Source organism: Amphiprion ocellaris, chromosome 6 (assembly GCF_022539595.1).
Source record: "Amphiprion ocellaris isolate individual 3 ecotype Okinawa chromosome 6, ASM2253959v1, whole genome shotgun sequence".
NCBI classification, from domain to species: Eukaryota; Metazoa; Chordata; class Actinopteri; family Pomacentridae; genus Amphiprion; species Amphiprion ocellaris.
In genome coordinates, this window is record NC_072771.1 from 28,283,178 (window position 1) to 28,306,684 (window position 23,507).

General features: G+C 39.1%; 1 protein-coding gene across 5 annotated transcripts in view; it reads left to right on the forward strand.

The window, feature by feature from the left end:
• Window positions 1-23,507, forward strand: part of grid2 (glutamate receptor, ionotropic, delta 2) — a 529,256-nt gene that overhangs the window by 339,932 nt on the left and 165,817 nt on the right. For all 5 annotated transcript variants that reach the window (XR_004847816.2, XM_035950732.2, XM_035950733.2 and 2 more), the window contains exon 5: window positions 14,392-14,445. Coding sequence is in view for 4 of the 5 variants with exons in the window: in XM_035950732.2 (XP_035806625.2) it covers window positions 14,392-14,445 (54 nt within the window). In the remaining variant the exon portion in view is untranslated. The remainder of the gene's footprint in view (window positions 1-14,391; window positions 14,446-23,507) is intronic.

A 23,507-nucleotide genomic window follows, 5' to 3' on the forward strand; every position in this document is an offset into this window, starting at 1 on the left:
TTAGCTCACTACCCTTACACCATCATGTTTCCACCTATTTCTGCTTACAGTGCTATCAGTGTTATCACTTTATTTCCGTACACACTCAACACACAGAGAAACACACACAGTGCAGTCTTAATAAAGGCCACAGATCATTATATTAAACGATGACACGCACCCATAGACACAGCAGATCTGTATGTTGTGCATGAGATGGATAACAGACGTGAGAATGTGTTGATTGGAGATAAATTATAGAGTAAGTGATGGAAAAAATGAAATGCCTTCCTTTCAATCTTTCTTTGTTTCCTGTATTTCCGCTTTTGCATCCTGTGGTAATTCTTGTACTCAGTTCCTAATGGGATTTGTTACTGCGGATGTACTACATACAGAAGTGGAATTGTCTTGGTTTAAAAAAGAGGAAGATTGGTGAGAGGAAGAAAAGGAAAGGAGAGACAGAGGGAGATGAAGCATAATGAAATCAGAAATAAAAAGGGGGAAAATGCAGGCAGAGAGAGGGAGACTGTGCAACGGAGAAAGAGAAATGGGAAGATGATCATGGATGGGAGATTCAGGGAAAAGACATAGAAACATAGAAAAGAATGGCATGTTTCAATAGAAGCCACAGAGTTGCTGTAAGTACAGTACCTTGCTAACGGCTGACAATAAAGAAGAAGGCTTTATTTCCCAAAAGCCTCCTATTGTGCATGGCTGAATGGCCACAAACAACATAGTAGCTTTTAAGATGAGCATCAGACATCCACACAGTGGAATGGATAATGTGTGTATGTGTTTTTTTGGTTTTGTTTTTCTTTGTTTTTCCTCTTTTTTTTCTTGAAGCCATTGCAGAGAGCACAAATAGTGTTCTTACAAACCCACAACAGAAAGAGATGTCTGAGGAGTGAAAAATAGAGCAAAATCAATTCATCTATGAATGTTGACTGCGTAATTGAAAGGAATTGTCTCCTAATTATGATGTTATTTATAATATATATTTTTAGAAACAGGGGTTTGTTGTTAGTCCATAGGTAGATGTTTGGTTTTTATGAGCTGCATCATGTACGTTCAAATGTCACACTTTATTCCTTTAAATCTTGCTGACTGCAGCTGGAAGTAATGTTGCATGATGGTAATTGACAACTCTTTGCTATGCTGTGTCAAGAAGAAAAGCTCACACACAGTCTAATTTCTTAACATATCCAACCATGGAGACCCTTTACTGTGTGTTCAAGTGTGTAGCTTTACATAGACTTGTGTGTTTATTCTGTGCACAATTTAGGTATTGCAGGTGTGAATGTACTTTGAAGTTTAAGCAGAACAGTTTTTTTTTTTTTTTTTTGCTTTTTTTACTGGTAAGTAAAAGTCATTTTGTGCTTTATTGCTTCATCCAGCTATCATATGTGATATTGTAGACAGCATGAACTGTGTTTTGACCTTACTTGCAGAGCACAGCATTGCACCACAGTATTTCACCATTTTCAAAATTACTGAATTGGTGAAGAGAGCTGCAATGGATGGCCTGTTAGAGCTGCCTTGTGGTTTCATTCTTCACATCACCTTGTTATTTTTCTACTAGGTCTTCTTCCCCTTGTCCACCTCCCTTTTGATCTTCTTTTTCTCACGTTCCTGTCATTTACACTTTCTCCTCAGACTTTGGTCTGTGTTGATAAAAACACTGGATTTTTCTTGTCCTAATAGACTTGGCAAAGATCTGTCTCTCTATTTCATGCTGTTGCAAAGCATACAAATAATACACTTCATCACATGTTTGCCCACTTGCAGACAGCCATGTTATCTCCTTCTCTTTCATCTCTGTAATTGGGTCAGACTCGGGGTCAAATAGTTTCTTCTCCCACCGGCCCAGCAGGAAATAGAGGAATAAAATGATTTGATAATTGAGAAGACAAAACATGTAATCTGGCTTTAGGGCCAGTTGATGTATTATCTCATCTCTGCTTTGGTTTCAGGGCACAGTGCCCCATGGCTTCGATTTTTGCAGGAGGTATTTTGTGTTAGAGTTGAGTTTAATAACTTTTTTATGAAACTTCCCACATGCTCTCAGTAAGAGCATGGCAGGAGGTTCTTCTTTGTAAATGAGCTGTGTAATTGAAGCAACTGATGAGATCTTTTAGTTTGTCTCAATAGGCATGCTTCACTCATCAGGATATGGCACAGGTAAAGTTTAAGCGAGTTTCCTTGATCAGATTTATGCCAAAATTGAACCATAACCACATTGCATTGGCATTTAAATGACTTACACCAATTTAATTCAGTGTAGCAGTGTGAAAATATGCTGTTGAGGCAGAGTTTTTTCAGTGTGTTTAAAGAAGTATTTCATGTCAAATTAAATATTTTACTTATCTATACAGTGCTGAGGATGTGTGCACATGCATATTGACCACCTTCTGGAAAGTCAGTAATAAAAGAGATTCAGTATTTGTTGTAATAAAAAAAAAAACAACAAATTGGCAGCTCCATGGAACAGTCCTAATGCCTCACGGATTGCAAGAGAAACACATTTTGTTAGTTTACACTAATCATATGTGGCCAAGGGTGGGCAAGCTATTCAAAACTGTACTCAACTAAAAGTACTGTTACTACTCTTTTTTCTAATGAAAATAAGCCATTTATTCTATAATCTTTATAAAAGTATTTTTTCTATTGCTTTTTCTATTACAAAATATACTAAAAAGTGAAATCCGCATGGCATTGAAACAACTCCAGCAAGAGCAATTTAATTCAAAAGTTACTTTACTACACTTTAAAAAGTAAGTAGAATTTGTTACTTCCCACCATATGCAAAGACTTCAGCTTTTTAGAGATGATTTAAGGTGAGAAAAAAAAGCAATGCATCAACACAAGGTCATATAGATTCTCTCCATTTATTTTGATAACCCAAATACAACTTTTGTCCTTAAAGTGTCTTCATTATAATGCAAGACTATAAATCACCACAATATACCTTCTCCTGTCCTGATGCCTCTGTTTAGAGAAAAAAAAGCCCTACATAGGTAAATTGTTTTCATTTTGTGGAAAAGCTCATTTGTGGCAAAATAGCTACTCAATATCTCAATAAAGCAAGAGTGATGCCATAGAGGGTGTTTATTCTGAGCGAAACAAGAAAGGTATGCGGCTTTTATCTCAAATGTATTAAAACTGTCTCAACAACAGAACAACTCTAAAGTTAAATATGAAATTAGTAACAATTTCACAGCTGAGATTATTCACTTAGAGTATTTCTACAGCCATTTCACCCATGGATTCAAAATATTATCATGTAACCACTTTTTTTTAAACTAAGAAAAAAAATTCATTAAAATTTGTAATTACCTACATTATTTCATGCTACAGTCAGCTCCCAGAGTTACCTGTAAAACATGAGTGTACTGTGGGGTCAGCTCCTCCAGCTGACAACTTTAGCATATGTTTCAACCCCTGGAGGCCAGATCAGATGTGCAATTGAGGACTATAACAGCTGTTACTCTCTACCATATACAGCTGGTTATTCCCTTCATTTCTCACTCACTCAAACACCAACTTTTCATTGTGTGACACTAAAATGACCTCGCTCTCGCCTCCCATTGGTAACTGCTTAATCTTATATTGTAAGGTTGTTACACCAGCACTGCTTGCTAATTCAGTTGGTGTAAGAAAATAACTTCCCTTGAACCCATATGTATGTTAATACTCTAAGACCAACCTGGGTGTTCTGTGGTTGAATTTTCAGCAGACCCCAAGGCATAATTTCTGTAACTTATGCATCTGCGTTTGGATTAGGAATCATGAACTGCACTGTTGAATAGCAGCTACAGTAATTTAACACAAGTTACCCTTTGCCCTGGTGAGGTTGGCATTCATAGACTTCCTACCACCATGAAAATTGGATTTGTTTTTTAGGAGCACTATAGTAAATGCTGAAAGTGAAGCTATTTATTGTTTTGCTATTATATAGTGCCAAACCGCAGTGAGTGCAGCCCTGTGTTACATCGTTTAAATGTCAAATGTTTCAAAATTGAAACACCTGTCAATAATTGCATTATTTCATGGCTCTGTATGCAAAAAGAATTGCAAACAAACTGAAAATTTTTCTTGTGAGATTTCACAACAAGGAAAAGGGATACAGGAAGATTGGTGATGACCAGTTGAAAGCAAACTGAAACGCACTTGCATCAGTAATCAAGAGGTGAAGAATAACTAGCAATGCCACTAATCATAGCTGTAGTGGCTGTCTTTCTAAACTGATTCTACAGACAGTACTCTACTTTGATAAACTAACTCTGAAAAACAGACTCAAGTGCTTCAGACTTGGCACAAGTGTTGGAAATTGGACTTTCTGTGACAACACAGATAGTTTGAAGGGCATTGCATAAAATCATTATGGATCAACCACGATGAACAGTGTTAAAGAAAACCATCCCCGCTTGCTGTTTGGTACAAAACAGAAAGATTGAATTTTGCTACACACCTTGATAAGAAGTCTCATCAGACAATGATCAAGATGAAATTGGTCACCTCAGATGGGATTCAGCATGTCTTACATGAACCTGGTCATGACTTCAACAGTGAATTCATGGTCATGACTACCACAGTGAATTCATAGTCCTGTCAGTGAAGCACAGAGGTGGGGATATTATGATATGGGCCTGGATGAGTGCAAAAGTGTAGTCAAGATGGCATTTGTAGATACCATGAATACCATGAATGCCTGTGGATATAGCAAAATACTAGCTGACGTGATGACACCAAGTCTCCAAGTCAATTGTGTTGAATCCAGTAAGCTATTATATTTTACAGAGAAAGATAGTGCAACACAACCCCTCCAATAAAGAGTAACTCAGAGAAGAAGTCTCTCGAGAATGGCAGAACATCGTTTCAGAAATTTGGTGTTCTCCATTCTTTGTGTGTATTGTTTAGTTATCTGTATTCATGTACAGTATGTGCACATATGATTGACACTTGTGAGGAGAAACCTGTATGAACAGATCACCTACAATGTATATTTCATATAGTTCAGTTGGCAAGACTGGTAGAAGAGGTGATGGATGGTTGGACTGCTGACAGACACATGAAAAGAGGAGGAGGAATGATTTTATATTGACTCAAAGATTAGTCAATCTGAAGAAGTAGTACTGGTTCACAGTAACCATTTCAGCAGCTTGGTCAGCACAAACACACACACACACATGCACGCACGCATGCATGCACGCACGCACGCACGCACACACACACACAGACACACTGTCATTCCCCCCGTCTATCACAGACACACAAGCATGCATACAAAAACCCATACAAGGTTTCTCTCTCCCTGTCCATCCATCTTCATCTGTCTCGCCCTCACACTCTCTCACACACAATCACGTACACAGCCGACCTTTCAGTCCTCTCATCTGGCCTTGCCGCTGGCAATTTCAACTGGTATGGGCACTGACATTTTAGGACAGGGGTTAATCTTTTAATTCACCTGTGTTCTGTGGTCTTCTGCCCTGTTTTTCTCGACACTGACTTGACTTCCTGTCTGTTGGGCCACTGAGCTAATGCAGGGTATTTTTGAGTTGCAGTAATCAAGGTAAAAAAAAAAAAAAAAAAACATACATATACACTGCCCAACCAAAAAAAAAAGTAGCACACTCTAATATTTCGTTGGACTGCCTTTAGCTCTGAGAATGACACACATTTTGATAAGTTTCTGCAGTGTGACAGCATTTATTTCTGTCCAGAGCTGCATTTATTTTTTACCAAGATCTTATATTGATGACGGGGGAATCGGACAAAGTCTTCTCCAGCACATCCCAAAGATTTTCGATCGGGCTGAGGTCTGGACTCCGTGGTGGCCAATCCATGTGTGAAAATGATGTCTCATGCTCAGTGAACCACTCTTTCACAATGTGAGCCCCATGAATCCTGGCATCGTCATCTTGGAACATGTCCATCATGCCATCAGGGAAGATGAACTGCATTGATGGAAAGACCTGGTCGTTCAGTATATTCAGGTTGTCAGCTGACCTCATTCTTTGGGAACATAACCTTGCTGAAGGTGACCAACCCCGGATCATAACCCTAACCCCCACAGGCTTGTAGGCATTGGCCATGATGAGTGCATCACTTCATCCACCTCTCTTCTTACCTTGATGTGCCCATTACTTTGGAACACGGTAAATCTGGACCCATCAGATCCTATGACCTTCTTCCATTACTCCAGAGTCCAATCTCTATGCTACTTTGCAAACTGAAGCCTTTTGTTTCTGATTAGCCTCGCTGATCAGTGGTTTTCTTAGAACTACACAGCTGTTTTGCCCCAATCCCTTGAATTGCCCGTGTATTGTGTGTGTGGAAATGCTCTTACTTTCACTATTAAACATAGCTGTCAGTTCTACTGTTGATTTCCTACAACCATCTAAGAGTTTGTTCGACCACATTTGTTCCTTGAAGATGATGGTTCACCACTATCCTTCAGGCTTTAATGACCTGATTTTAGTAGTTTCAGCAATCTCCTTAGTTGTTTTCTTTGCTTGATGCAGGCCAATCAATTTGACCCTTGTGAAACAGATCAACATCCTTTCCATGACCACAGGATCTGTCTTCTGACACGGTTGAGAAATGAGAAGCTCCTCACTGCATCAGCTAGGGTTAAATAGGTTTTTGCCAGCTGAAACATATTCATCACTGCAGTAATTATCCAATGGAAGGCTCTTACCTATTTGCTTAGTTAAGTTATCTAATAGGCTTCAAAGGGAAGAGTTGTGTATTGTTTGTAATGCAGCACATATATATGTAGTTTATAAATTCATCCCATGCAATACCAAGTGGAAGTGTTTTCAAACAACAACAGGAACTTATTGAGGGCCTTCAGACCAGCAGCCCATTGTTAAAATGTATTCAAGAATTGGCTGAACATTGACAGAAGAGGCACTTACTAGTAATGCTGTTAGATTCTTTTATAATTAGACAATTGAGCATTAAAATGCACTTTGCCTTGGAAATGTAGCATACCTTTATTTAATACACAGAAAAATCCCTTTATTGCACATAATTTTAAGCATATTACTCACAATTTCCATATAAATGGTAGGAAACATGCTAAAATAAAGTTTGTTAACTGAATCTATGTTGTTTTATTAGCTAGTTTCCTACTGGAACTTGACATATAGATGGATATTTAATATGGGTTATGTACATGGATAGTAATGTGTGAATGAAAACAACCCCTCTAGTCCCTTTTACTTCTGGAAAAAGCAGCTCAAAAATCAATTAAAAAGAAAAAAAACATAGCATAAAGCAGGCACACACACACACTTGGTCACACAAATACACAAGTGCAATTACACTTGTGTACATTGGACCTATCAAGACAGCTTCTTCTATTTGTTCCAGCCATTGATCCATTCATATCTAAATGTCAGGTTGCATATCGTCACATTCGATGTAAGTGGTTGTGGTCTATGTATGCAATTGTGCGCACATGCTTGTGCTGGGCGCGTGTTATACATCCCCTCTGTGGATTTGGCAGTGCTCAGATCTGTGGTCTGATCGATAAACTGAAAAGGCCGACATGCACACACATACCCGCAGAGTCTGGTGTTCTTTTGCGTACACACAAGACATAAGACACACACAAACACATACACAGTCTGAGGATGATAGATGTCTGGCATGTTGGCCCTGTTACCCTTTGCCATCACAGCACATACTATCATAGACCTTTGCTGTCCAAGCTTTATATTATATGTCAGACAGAAAGAGAAAGAAGGAGAAAGGGAGCACAAGAGATGAAGAGGGAGAATTTGCTGCCAAGAAACGTCTGCTGAAAGGACCAAAAAAGTGAATGACTCCGCTGCTCCCTTTTCCCCTTGTTTTCATCAGAAAGCAAGTGATTGATCAATAATGGCAATGGTTTGTATGGTGGGTTGGTGCGCAGGGCAAGACCTTGTCAAGATGAGGTTTTTGTGGCTTATGTTGAGTGTGACAGCTCAGTGTCGGTGTGCACATGAGAGAAAGGGGAGTAAAATGTCTCATCAAATGGATTTGCAAAGAGATGATTGTTGTGCGCAATTGCTAAAAAAAAGTCACACACTTGACTGGACACACACATATGTATGTACACAATCTGCATACCTCAATATCTGTGTTTCACCTTCCTTCCTCTGTGTTGAGCAAAACAAGCACAACTTGTGTAGACTGTGTAGATCAGTGATGTGTGACGACGGTTGAATCAGACTAATTAAACAGACAGTAATGGTAGTGATTTAAAGTCATTAGTTGTTGGGAAGAACCATGCAGACCTTTTATACCCACGTGACTCATGTCACGGTACGGTCCAGTGCATCCAAAACCAAGACTTGATTACAAAAGTGTCCGGTTGCATACTGTGCTGTTACAGTATACATACAGTTAAGGTTTGGTCCGACCTCTCTGCATACCGATAAACTCAAACAAAATCATTCAATATTTCCCTTAAAAAAATCAGGATGCATGTTCAAATATGTAGTTATTCATTTCATTACAAGTTTTTTTTTACTAGTTCACTAACGCTTGTGGATAACTGAACAATCTTGCCAGAAGGATCACTATTTTATTTTTTTATTGTACAATGTGACAGTCTGAAATTTTAATTTTATAGCCATAAGGTGCTACAAAACATGTTTATGAAACCTTTGTGAAGACATTTTGCTGTTCTTTTAATGGATTTATTAATCACATACAATTTATCCAACTTGATTGTTAAGCACCTTCATCAAAATGTGTGCCATTACACTACATCATCGTAAGTGCATATGTTTTATGGCCCCACTATTTCATATTAGATTTACCATGTACTTAAGCTTTCCTAGAGTTTTAATATTTTTAAGACAAACGTTCCACTTTCATTTTCAAAAGCACTGGTACTCTGACAAAAAATGCACATAGCCGGTGGACAAGACACAGATGTCTTGGCAACAGAACAGTATTTACTGTTGATTCTTGGCTGTGTGTATTTGGTGTGTTAGCCAACAGTCTAGGAACAGCATTCACTCCATGGATGGTGGAAATGTTACTGATGTACCTTGTATGTCTGTACTTTATGCACACAAACCACATGAATTGTGCTACACGTTCCCCCCCCCAAAAAATGCTTCAATCGTGCATGTTACATCCCAGATATGGAGGTGCATATATGTTGGATACCATCTATTCTGTTGTCCTGGTGATGCATGTTAGTGTATGTGGTGCAGGATACACATTTATATTTGTTTTTTCATGCAACATTGCACTGGAAGGGCAAAGAGCCTAAAGATTAGCAGTCTTAGCAGTTGTGGTGGTAACAGAACACACGGTAGTGGAGTATCTATTCACAGGTGCGTTTGTTTGTCTGTGCCTGTTTGCATGTCTTTAGTCTGAGCTCAGTGCTACTCCACCAAGCGTGTAAATCCATAGAGTAAAGCAATGTCATAATATACCACCCTCTGCTTGCAATCATCTCTTTTGAACACACAAGTATGCATACACATACTTGACATCCAGAAACACAATCAAACATGCATAAGCCACACTGTGGGGGTAGTGCATTTTGGCAATGGCATGCAGCACTTATGATGCGTCTGAAAGAAAATGTTTCAGTTTGTGTTCAATAAATGCTCAGTTCAAACAGGGAAGGTGAGAGAGGGAAAGAATCAAAGGGAGAGTCAGGATGAATAAAAATTATGTGAAAGGACGATAGGCTAAACTCCTTTTTCATATTTGGAATTGAAGTGGTTTTGATATGTTTTGCAACAGAGACGTGCAACATTGGGCATTAGGGAAAAGATTAGTCTCTGATTAGTTAAGAGAGAGCAAGCAAATGAAAGAAGAAGGCAAGAGAGGTTAAATAGCTCATAGACTGACAAAATGGAGTGGGGACATGTAACGCCTAGATGTTTGAAACTATTAACTGCCTTTAAAGAGGCAAAGAAGGACTGACAGGAGCACAACCATGCCAGAGGGCAGAAAAGGAAAGTGGGGACTGGGTTTGTAGAGTACCATCTCTAATAATAAATTGGTCAGAAAAACTTTCATGAGGATGCAACAAAGTGTGGTTATTATGTCATGTATATTTTATTAATTATGCAATTTGTGCCTTTTGAATCCTCACTTTTATTTCCATCACAATATTGAGTACAAAAAGAAAACAAACAAAAAAAAAAGGTAACAAATATTATTATATTTGATTAAATAAGCCTCTGCAGCAAAATGGCAAAAAAGAGAATAAGCAAATCTGAAAAGACCATCAATTGGAAATCCAAAAAAGAAAGCCATCACAGCATTGGTTACAGTTGCAGTTTTGTAGCACACAAAACGCTTAGCATTTGTTTCTGTTTTTTTTTTTTAAATCAGCATTTGTTCTCCATCTGCTTCTCCTTTTCTCTCTCATCTGTGCCCACTTTCTTCCCATTTCTCAGATGTTCTAATTTGTCTCTGTGTATTTGTCTTCCCTCTTACAGTATGCAGGTGGAGTGATGGTTTTGAGATGATAACCGTAATCATACACCCACAACTCAAGACTCAGATGCAGACACTTTATCCCTGCACACACATATGCAGACACAGAAACACAAATTAATTACAGTGATCAAAAAGCAGTCTTGGATGGACCAGCCTGATCCCATGGTGTTTTTAGTGAGTGCATCAATAAATGCATAGCCATAGCAAAGCACAGCAAGCAAAAGTACTGTTCTGTGGACAAATAATACTACAGTGACTGGAATATGGGAGAAAATGCAGTGATGTGGATCTGTGCATGCAGTTGCGTCTAGATGTTTTTTGTTTGTTTGTCTGTCGTTGTTTTCTTTCTTTCTATTTCTAATTTGGTCCTTGGACACATTTTCACAGTTTGTGCTTGCATGTTTAAATGTGTATCTTGCCTATATCTCGTTAGGAGGGTGGCCTGTAGGCTGTTTGCTTGATTTGATCACAAATAGCCCATGAAATTAAATGACACAACTAATTTTTAATTTAGAGCATTTTATTCAATAGCAACGCCCACTCTGCCTCTTCAGGCTTCTCCCACAGTGTGCTCAGACAGTATCTGCTTTTACATTAATGTTTCTTAACCTCTCCCACATAGAAACACAACTATATGCACAAATTTATGATATAAGGATTGTTATAGTGTTTTTGAGTCATACTGTAGAAAAAAAATCATTCTGGAGTTATTCTTGTGCCCTTGTCTTTACAGTTTTCTAAAGACTGATGCTTGCATTTATTTATGTGTGTGTATGTGTGAATAAGCAATGTGTAAGTAAAATGTTGCACAATCTAGCCTTCTTTTGTCATGTCCGACATCGGTGAGAGCAGCATGTCAGGCTAACAGCGCCATTTGCCAGAAATAACCATTGTGGTCATTGTAGGATCAAAATAATGTGTGGTTGTCTCGTGACCACCCATTAAAACTCACACAAGGCTTATGTGCACTGTGGCATGATGTTACAGATCAGTCTTAGTTCTCTCTGTCTGCTTTCAGACTTGGAGAAAGGCTTGCTTATTATGACACTAGGTGGTTGGATTGATCCCAGATGACAGAGCTGGGTTTTTTTTGTTTTTTTTTTCTTTGCATGATCTTCTGACTTCAGAGCCAAAGAGCTGGGCAGAAATGAAGCTTTTGTGGAGCCGGTCAGAAGAGGTCAGAAGGATCTCTCTAGTAGCATTACATCCTGTAATGGCACTGAGTTGTTAACAAGTCTGTGGTAGTTGGACAGTTTGTGCATGTGGACAAATCCACAGGCACATACACACTCAGACAAGGCAATTTTGCATTTAAGCGAAGGTAATTATTGTAGCTATGCAGGTTTTGTGCTTGTGTTTGTGTTTGCGTGTATCATAGAGAGAGGTCCAACCCCTGAGGAGTCATGCCTACTGCTACAAATCTGCCCTTTCGCTAATTAGCTTAAAACATCTGTCCAGACCAATGCCAGAGGGAGGTCATAATGGGAGAAGTGGAAACACTCACCAGTACTCGCATACAAACAAACAACATCAGCACATACATATTTACATTATTTTACACACAAATAAAGAGGCACATTTTTGGTTTTTCCATGTATAAAAAGTCTGGTTTTCATGTTTGAAAAGTCTGAATTTTACCCATAATCCCATGTGAATGGTCTAAAATCTTAATGAGCACCGAGGGAAAGGAGAATGGAAAAGGACAGTCAGACAGCAAGACAAACAGGCAGAGAAACAGAGAACATAAGAAGAGCTCACTAAACCTTGGTCTTCTCTCTCCCCTTCCTCCTTCCTTCACTGCTCGCTGTTTCTGTTTTTGCAATGCTCCAGTAGATAGAAACAACAAACAGCATGAGAGGATAAAAAAGATGAATAACCCCCCGTTTTCTGGTGATTCACATTATTTATTTTTCAGCTCCCATACAAAGATGGAGTAAGTAGAAGTAAAGAAAACAGAGATGCTCAAAAAAAAAAGAGAAAATTAGGGAAAATATTGCACTGTGCATCTCCATCATTCTCTATCCTGCCTTACTGGTCGTCTGTGTTGCAACCATGTTTTCCGCAGACAGAGTGTTTTACGGCAGCCGTCTGTGTTATAATGATGAAGTTTTATGGAGACTCTGTGGGAGATTAAACCACTATTAGCCACGCTCTGTCACCCTCTCCAGCTGTTGCCTTTTGTTTACGGCTAAAAAGTGTTTTATGACACACTGCGCTATATTCACCTAGGCAATTATAGCTAATAATATACGAGTTATGCTGTATTTTTTCACTGGGATTGAAGGGGGAGTGGGGTGGAGAACGAGTGAAGAAAAAGGAGCAGGAGCAGTCGCAGAGTGAGAAGTGAGCAAATAAGACCGAGATGATGGGATGAGAGGTGAGGCGGGAGTGACGCTAAAAGAACAAAAAATTAGAGAGTGGGATTGGAAGGGAGAAAATGAAAGACGAAAGAGCTAAGAGGCAGAGTCAAGTGTTTTATGACAGAAGAAAGTCAGAAGCAAGGTAACAAGACTGAACCCTCATCCGCGTTTAAAAGCACATGATACAGATTGAGTGATGTGCCTTGAAAAGAAAGACGAGGTACAGATGACAGACAGCAACAGAGAGGGGATAATAAGTGAACACTGTTTGATTTGAGGGAAGAAAAACAGCCCAAGAACTACTTTCAAACACATATTTACTACTTCTATTTTTGTAGGTAATGCCACTCTGCCTTTCATTCCTTAGAAATGTGCTCTTTACCAACCCTTAAGTGATGTTTATTTACATCATAAAATGTAGCTTCTGTCCGTTTTTACTGTCAAATGGCTAAAGTAAGCAAAACTAAAGCAATGGCACTGATACATAAAACCCTTATCACTTACACTCACTGTGTTAAAGAGTGGTGTTCCAGAGATGGGAAGGAGCTGTTCTCATACTGTGTGCACCACTTGTGTATTAGTGTTGGGTAAGGAAGTAGAGGAGACTTAAGGAGAAGGGCGGGGTGAAGAGCAGACAGAGTAAGTAGCACTGCAGAGAGATGTCATCCTCTTGATTGTCAGACAAAATGATTGAGACGGGGTGTTTGACACCGACAGAGTTCACAGATAACAGGGTAAATGAGCCGCTCAAACGAAAGAGCACGGAGGAATTTATAGAAAGCTGCAGCTGCTATGTGAAGGAAAGTGGATGGCATGATAACAGAAATGCATGTGCAAATGTACTGAAGGCATATGTGGAGTTCCAAATGTTTCTGCCTTGTGTGCAGTTGCACTTTCTCTCTGTTATCTAGACAGTGGCATTTCAAAGTGTCCTTGCTGCAGTGTTTAACAATTGTGTAGTTGCTGGTTAAGAGTTGACACATATAAATATTTAAGTTGCGCCATTAACAATTCATGGGAACAGTTTTCTTTTTTCCCTGTGCTCAAAAATGTTTATTTGTGTCTGTGTTTGTGCGTCAGATTCAGAGGCAGCAGCAGGGACAGAGAGGAAGAAAGTCAAGTCCACTTAGAAGTTTAATCTGTGTAAACTGAGGGAATCTTAAATATTGAGATGTATGAAAGTGTGTGTTTGCGTGGATGTTTACGAGGATACTGTCACACACAAGCCAGCTTTACTATATTTGCATGCGTTTGAAAAGATTTTTTTGACTGATACCTTGAGCACCTTTGATACAAGTTTTCTCCACCTCCAGTGTGCCAAGCATCACACTGGGTTTCAGCTTTTTACATTTCCATAATGCTCTTTTCCTTCCAATTCACACTTAAGATGCCATGAATCACATTATCCAAGCCAAAAAATATCTATAAAAGGTAGCAATTTATTTTCTTTTGAAAACTAAAAAACAGGCTGCTTGTGTCTTAATTCTCAGTTCATTTGACCAGTCATCCATCCAAATCCTAAATATTTCTACCGACGCCTGTTTTACTTGTCTTGTTGGTAATTGTGCTGGTGTGTTTTGTTATTTTGCAGGTGGTGGAGACCAACCTGGTGGCCTTCGATTGTCACTGGATCCTGATTAATGAGGTGAGTGTCATGGAAATGATTTATGGATCCTGTACTGGGTGTGCCTTCTGTTCACCTTATTGTTTCAATTATCCTGGGAATATTTATGACTTTAGATCCAGAACCCCCACTAACCTTTTCGGTGTCTTAAAAGTTTGCAGGTGAGAGGAGAAGCTGAAAAAGTTGTTGACTCCTTTTGTGTCACATAAGTTTATCTAAAATCACAGCCAATGTGACCAAGGACAGTTTCATTACTTTAATGAGCACAGGCTGCAGTGCACCGCAGACAAAAAGAATGCAGTAAAAGGTTATATATTTCTTTGCTCACCGCTTATTAAAGACAGAGCTGTTATATATAAACAGTACTTTTTTTTTTTTTTTTTTTTAACAGAGATGACAACAGTGGCCTTGGAAGCATTCGTTTATGTGCGCATATTGCACCCAGTTCAGATTCTGTGTTACTATGCACTTGAATATTCAGGACTTTCTTGGATTAACAAGTGCATATAAGCTCTGACAGTCCACAGAGTCACGCCCCTCCTCCTCAGAGTCTACAGCCTTCCTGTGAATTTATCTCAACCATGTTCACAATCACTGATCAGAGTGACTACTGGTCATAAGAGAAACATGATTAAACTTTAATGTTGGCTGTATTTTCATATTAATCTTGAATAGGAACCATTCTTTGATCTTGCTTTATGAGAAGTGCCTTTTTACAAAACCAGCTGGATCAGCTACATTTGTGAGTTTGAGTATGTGTGTGTGTGAGTGTGTATGTGTGTTCAAATGTTGGCTGTGCACTGCTCGCTAATACAGTGTGTCTTGGTAGCCTTGGGTTTTACAGTGAACTGGCAGGGCACCACAGGGGGTCTGTGCTGCCCCACACACACACACACACACACACACACACACACACACACACACACACACACACGCACACACACACACACAACCATATACACAAGCGGATATTACTGTCAGAACAACAGAAAGCCTAGTTTGGTACAAAACTTGGTATGATACTCAGACGCTTCAGTGTACTGTAATTTCTCTTTCTGTGCTCTATTTTCAAATCATGGCCTTTAACTATAATAAGGCTGCTAAATGCTACAAGAATCGCCAGTCTGATTACTTGCTCAGTTATGCTAAGAAAGTATTTCTGTTTGAAACAACAGTTAGTATGCATCGCATCCATTGATGCTGTAGAGATCGCCAGTCATTTTTTCTCTGATGTTCACTTTTAGAGTGTCAGCCTTGCTACTGGAAGGTTTAGATTTTTTGTATTTGCGATGGATGAGAGGCAGCAGGAACAGTGTCACAGTCCCCCCCAAGTACCCCAAATAACCCCTCAGAATTGTTCTTGCATTTTCTCAAATGCTAATACTTCTAGGGAGTGAGGGAAATGAATGAGACTCGTCTGTACACTTTAATGAAGACAGTAGACTTATCAGAGGTGAAAATGCGGATAAATCTGTTGAAAACATGCGCTCTATTAGCTATTTACGTCATACTGGGAGTTTTATGCCACTTGGCTGTCTCCCGTCTACTAATTGAAACAGACAGCATAGTATAATGTGTATTTCATATGTAACACAAGAGACTTTACCACTCACTTAATCCAGAAAGTGCACTTTCCTGACAGAATGTCTTTGTACACTGTTTTCAGACGGCAATGTCAAGCAACCCATGAAGCAGTCTATCATTATTTGACTGCTAGGCTAAATTTACGTCCAGCTCTCTAATAAACTGTACTTTACATCCCATCAGGCATCTTCAGACTTCCTGGTGGTGACCTTAGCTTAGCTTCCTGCAAGGCGCAACATGTCCTAGTACAACCTGTGTGTCTGTCTAGCAGCATGTAGCCTGTAACACTTTGTACCTGCTGCCTTTGAGGAATCAGTGGTGAAATGTAGTCTGGCTGCCTGATGTGCCCTCGGTTGTTAATGTTTGAACAATAGAAGAATATGACGGAAATATGAGATCCCGAAATATGTATAAAAGGCTATTTCACAATGTAATCTCAGCAAAAAGTGTAGATTAGTTTGTTTTCTTTTTTCATATTAAACTTTTCTACCATCACTTGCAGGACATGCATGATAAAAAGAGACTCTTTTCCAACCATCTGACTGATCATTCTTACTCAGAGAACAAGAGTTTCTCTGTTAATGCAGTAATATAAGTTTATATGGATTTTGTTAGGTGTGCTTGTAGTGACTATGCATACATCTATTACCTATCTATTACCTGGAGGGCTGGAGCCTGTCCCAGATGACATTGTGGGAGAGGAGGTGTACGATGCATAAGTCTACCGCAGAGCTAATGCAAAGAGACAGGCAGCGATGCATGTACACACTCACGCTTTTGGCCAATTTCCATTCATCGTTTAACCTGCCATGCATGTCTTGGAAAACTAAGTGAACATGCAAAAAGAAACCAACGAGTAGATTCAACCCCACACATTGTAAACACGTGCCATTGCACTAGCCAGTGTTTGTACAGTTAAGTAAAATCAACTAGTGTAGCTCTTTACACATGCCTCACCTTTCTGGAACATACTTAGCCCCTTTGTACTACAGCGTAATATTGAAGATCTCATCTTTTTAGCCATTATGCTGCCAGACTCTGCATCACTTTCTCTTGTTTTTCAAAGAAATCTCATGCTGCAGTGTAAATTGTCAGACAAAGCGAGTAAGCTACAATGACAACAGATTGGGTTATAGGCAGAATAGATCCATGTAGCTCTCTCCTCTTGTGCTGTCTGTATACATGAAACTTTCTGAAAATGTAGACATTCCAGTTGGTGTTCAGATACAATTTGCAATGTGGTTCACAGAATTGTGAGTAGCTACTGAAACAAGTGAGTAAGAAATCAGAAATCACCAGATAATTAATGAATCGATAATGAGTAGTTTTGAATGACTTAGAATCTGGGAATATGTTGTGGACAATGATGAATTAAGAGAACAGAGTGGAAGATACTGTATCAATTAATAGCTAGGTAGTGATTATCTCATAAATATATGTCAAATGGAAATGAAATACACTAATGAAGACTTCATTACTGATTACTTAATCATCAGTTGCTCTTTTTCGTATTCTCTCTGGTTTGTTGTTGAGAAATGAATACTTTCAAAGTTTTTGATGACACTTGACAGGAGCACAGAATAGTGTAAGTAATAGTCAGGTAATCGTGGCGTATTGAGGAACCTGATGTGGCACTTTACTTGGAAGATAATTTTTACGAGAGAAACAAGTGCAGGAATCAAGTTAGATTACAAATTTATGGTTATTCAAAGCCAGTAAGAGCATGCATGAAGAAGCTTGATGGGTCTCCTTTTATTCCTGTCCATGTCTCTCTAGCTTGTTTTCAACTGTCCTGAAAATCATAAATGCCTTGAAATAATTTAACCAAAGTCTTCATAAATAACTTTTGAAGATCAAGACTGAACTTTAGTCACAGATTATTCTGATGTAGACATAATATTCCTCGGGCTATGTGAAGTCCTCTAGCCGAGTGTTTAAAATAGATGAGCGGCGACAATATTTGTCATATGTAATGTCCTCTAGTACTAGTTCTTTGGTGAATGAATATTCCTATGCGTGAAAGTGCTCTCCCTCCCTGTGGATTATTATGGATGAGGGGGTACTGTATGGTTGTCATAACTCTGCTTTATCTACAGCCAACAGTCAGACAGCCCCACTGAGGGGGAGTTCACAGTTCGTAATTGATCATCCTTCCTTTACCCATCTACTTCGGTCCTCTCAGCATGAGAGGATGAAGAGTATGAGGACAAGAAATGATAAGGGACGCTCATGCCTTCGCTTCCTCGTTCTCTTCCTCAAGTTTGGAGGATAACGCTGCTATTAACCTTACTCATTCGGAATCTCTTCATGGGCTTTCAGTTTCTGTCATGCTATCATTCTTGATCTTCCCTGTCGTCGTGCACACCCCCTTTTTCATTTTTCTCCTTCTCTCCATTTGCTTTTTTTTCTGCCATTTTGCCTCTCAAGGGAACAAATGCATCATAATGAGATAAGATGCGAGTCGACTTTTCTGTTATTTTGGATGTTAACATATATTTGCTTAATATCCTATGAAATCCTTCCATCTGAAATTATAGGTGTTTTAATGCCTTGAATGTGATTGTTGGATTATATGATCTTACAGTTTAAGGACATTCTACAGACCTTTTGGTTAATGAAACCCAATTAAAAAACAATGTACAAAAATGTATGCAGGGTAATGCCATTCATTGTTCTTGGGAATAAAGTGAAGATACAAATTGACTATGACTTTAGGCAGCAATCGTTGCTAGATTAAGGAACATTCTTCTATAGTTACAGAAGTACTTGCAGAGAGGAAATGAGTCAAACAATTGCCAGTATGCCATCATTGGCTGCTTTTGTTGTTTCTAAGTAAATACCGTCAATCTAGATAGAGTCTGATCCACATTTCTCTGCATAGTTAAGGATCTGAATCAGAATGCTTTTGATTACAGTTTTGTTTTATTGTACCGTCTTCTGTTAATTTGTTTTAAACATTTCACGTGTTCTCTATCACCATACTATATATTTCTTGTTTGTTCTTCCAAATTTCTTTATTTGAACCAAAAACAGATAAAGGATCAGTCCTGGAAATGGCCAGAGTTAACTTTGACCACATTTACAACCCACACTGTCACCTGATACTTTCCTTTTGCTCTTCAGATACTGTCCTTCTCAGTAATCTCACTTGCTGAATTGGCAAGAAGTCAAGTGCCTCCTTGTGTGACGTATATCCACTGACTGCCAAAACAATGCACCATATTTCCTAAAATCTCCAGTAATTGTCAATATTTATTTTGACAGTATCCGATTTTAGTTTTAGGATTTTAGTCTCATCAGTCCAATGAAGAACAGATTTTTACATCAACCATCTGTCTAGTATTTGGCATGAATAATAGGCCTCCGATTCATTCTGAATCCAGCATCTCATCAGCTTCATCTTCCTCGTGCCCGTTGACTGATTTTGTCCGAGTGCCAGCGTTGTAGGTTCATGATTCCCAACAGCTGCTGTGGTGCAGTAGAACATGGTGGCTTGTGGGACACACTCAGCTCTGAGGACCCTTTGGAACAGATATTAGGAAAAGAGCACCTCAAGTTAAGTGCAGTGTATGTTGGCATTTTTCTGTCGCCTACTAGTGTGCATATTTTGTGCCACTCACTTCCATTATTCTGGCTTCTTTCTTCTTTATGTCCTTTTATAGTTTGTTCTAAAAATAGAGGGTGACAAAAGAGTCAAAGCCAGAGGAGAAATTTAGGTGCTGTTGTGGGAATTTGCTGAAGGTTGTTGAGGGCAAATGAAATGAGATAAGCTTTTGTTTGGATTTGTTTTGTTTTTCGAAATTATGCACTTTTAAACAAGAGCAAAGGCAGGCAGATTTGTAGTTCTCATAGAGAAGGGGTGAACAGAGGGGAGCTGAGTGGTTTAGAGGGGGAGTAGGAGGAGCAGAAATAGTCAGAGAGTAAATGAAAGCAGTTTTCCCCCCTCATCTCCAGATGAGAAGAGAAAAGAACGGATTTGATGTCTCCAGGGGAGGAGTAGGGAGAAGGGAAGGGTTGAAGGGAGGAAGAGCAGGGGACAAAGTATAGGGATCAGGGAGAAAATGCCAAGTAGAACTGAGGATGAGGGATGTGTTTTTGCTTTTGAATCTAGTCTTCAAATAGAACACTAAAGAGGAGGATTTGGTGCTCTCTGGGAATGGAGAGAAGGAGATAGAGAGGATAGGTTGATGTTGATGGGCATGCCTGCAGACCAAAACTTCAAGTTTACAGAGTAAACAACTCACAATTCACTCCAGATGAGAGCTGCAGGGCGTTCCAGGGGTTACACCTTATCCACAATTTCAGGTAGTTGGACTTGGAATTGGGACTCACTCAACCATCCTAAGGACTGAATGATTTTGCAGTTGGATGTTCAGCTTTAAAAGGAATTTGCATTGATAAGAATGATGAATAATGATGCTACTTCTGTTCAAATGTTGATTAGGACTAAATGACTAAATTTGAAACCAGCCAACTTTGAAACTTTGGAAGCAGAAGAGTGTGAATGACATTTTCTTAAACTGGTAGTAAGATAGTTATTAGGGTCTGTTTTGAGGGTCAAATTAAATATTAAATCATCATTAATTATACAAAACCAAACTGTTATATTAACAGACAGGCCAGAATGTGTTTAATTCGGCGTGATTATGATTTGTTTGAAGAAGTATATGGAAGGTTGATAGTAATGGGCCTGAGGGAAGATGTTGGAGAAGCCATGCTTGTCAAAGAGTGATTTAATGCACGTATGGTTCAGTGTGTTTCTTCCACTTATACTGCATCACGTTCATTTCATCTCAACTGCTAAAAGGTTAACACCTTTAATAGCACTTGAAGTCTTACTGATTGATGTCTCCCGGGAAATACAAAGCGGCAAACAGTACATGACAAAAGAAGATGGATAAATGCCTGCTTAGAGGGCAAACCTCAAAATGATCTTTTCCTGTTCAGTTTCTTTTTGTCTGTGTATATGTTTTGTATGCCTGTGCACTAGTGCATCTATATTTGTTTGAGTTTGATCCTTTGAGTGGAGCACTCTGGATAATTTTCTTTGCATGCCCTTGACTGCCCGCTGTGAATCTTAATTTTCTTTTGGCCCACCAATCTGCCTTTTTAGCAATTTTCAGCATTTTCATTCTGTCCTGCATCTTTTTTTCTTTTCTTTCTTTCTTTTTTTTTTTTTAAGCTTTGTAATTCAGTTCCCTTCAGGGTTTTTATGTAGGCATCTGTTTGGGATTTTGTCCACGTTTTAGCCCCAAAAGCCAGAAAATAGATTCCTTCCTTGGACTGTTTAGAAAGTAGATATTTGAGAGTACGAGTACAGTGCTTTCATACAAGGTTAAATGCATACATTTTTAAAATTGTTCTTCGAGACATAAATACTCCTTTGTTCTATTTTTACCTTTAATTAATAATTTAAATCAATTGTGCACCCAGAGCTCTCAGTCACTTACATTATTTCAAGAAAATCTAATAAAATTTGACAGCGGAGAGGGAAAAAAAAGTCTAGAGGCATGAACTTGAACGTCAGCTATCAATGTGCATCATCTGCAGTTACAGTTTAATTTTTAGCAGCAAATGCATATTTGTGCATCTAGACAAGGGTCATATATCAGACTAATTAGGTCAGATGACACCAGCTATACCAATAAAGCCTGTATAAAGCTACCACTAGTCACCATTGATCACATCCCATGAGGACATGCAGGTTTTAATGAACGTTAATTACATTCAATTAGAATCCATTGAGATTAGTTGATGAGGTGTGTTACCTATAATATTGCGCCTTGCTAATATGAAGCGTGTGTGATGGCTTGTTTATGGATGTGCATGGTCTGCAGGCAGAGTCCTATCCATCCTGTCAAGCGTGCTGCTGTGCAAATGGAAAGGAATCAAAAGGGCTTTGCATGATTGGACGGCTTAAAAACAATCTCATAAAAACACATACACTCAGATTTACACACACACACACACTGGCGTGTACACACAAGACACATCCATGTACACACAAACATAAACAATGCACTGCACACATATACAAAGAAAGCAAAGACTGTCTTGGTTGGTGGCAGAGTTACCTCCACAAGGGACGATAAACGTCAGTTCTCATCTCGTCACCATATGACCCTCTGCACAGAGGATGGATGGAGATCTGTGGATGAAGAGCGGGAGAGAGAGAGATTGTGTCCCAGAGCTAAAATTAGCAATCATTCCTCCCCCAAGGTTTTGCAAGGACATGTAGAGTATGTGACAACACGTGTGTGCACATAACAAACATATGCACACACTAAGATACACACATGCGCATCTTCTCTCTCCTTCCTTCTATATGCTGATATGTATCTGTCATATCTAATTACAATGTGTGCCTATGATGTAGACTGCTGTGTGGTGTAATGATAATGTGGAACATAGAGCAACAAAGCCTAAACCACTAAAAATACCACCGATCGACCAAACTCTTGATCAGGCTGAGAACACTTGAACTCTTGGTCGTGTTCCTGAAATGATTCCTGAACAATGTTTGTAGTCTGGCAGTCCATATTATCCTGCTGTAAGAGACCACTGCTATCAGGGAATACCACTGATACGAAGGGGTGTGCAGCAGTGTTTGAGTATTTTTCAAATTCACAGCCACTTGAATGCCAGCATCCAAGGTTTCCCAGCAGAACATTGCCCAGACCACTGCCTCTGCTTGCCTTCTTCCCAAAGTACATCCTGCTGCCATATTTCCTCCCAGGTAAATGGTACATACACCTGGTCATCCATATGATATGAAAGAAAACACGATTCACCAGATCAGTACACCTTCTTCCATAGCTCCATGGTTTAGTATTATGACTAGGGATCGCCCGATAATCGGCCGGGCCGACTTATCAGTCGATCAAAATTCGGCATTTTGACGCATATCGGCATTGGACTTTTTTAAAATTTTAAATCCAACTGCCGATCAGTTTAAAAGTAGGTTATTTTGGCTCTGATGCAGCCACACCTCTCTGTCTGCAGACTACTCTGTCTCCAGCATTGTCCCACCCACAGCACCATCTGATTGGTTACACTCAGAACCACGGCACGGGTAACAGCCAATCAGCAGTAAAAGCTGTGCATGCACAGTGCTCACACAGTGCAGTTTTTATTTATTTGTAATATTTTCTACATCGTAGATTAATGCAATAATGTATAAATAAATAAGTTAATTTCATTATAAAAAATCTTTTAAAAGGCTATAGTTAAAAAGTTAACAGAGGGAAACACCTCTCCATAAAGGATTGTTTTGGTTCCTGCAGAGTGGGTGCTCATCGCTGCTATAGACAATCTTTGGTGTTTTTTTTCTCTTGGCGAAAAACAAGCTATATGGCAGAAACAGCGTCTGAAAAACCTCATAAATACGCACTTATATAGAGGCCACAAATGTTTAGAATTACTTTGAGTAAGTTTTGCCAACTCAATAGTGTTTCCATTAGCAGTTACTGATATCTGTTGTGTATGTGACGTGAGAGGCA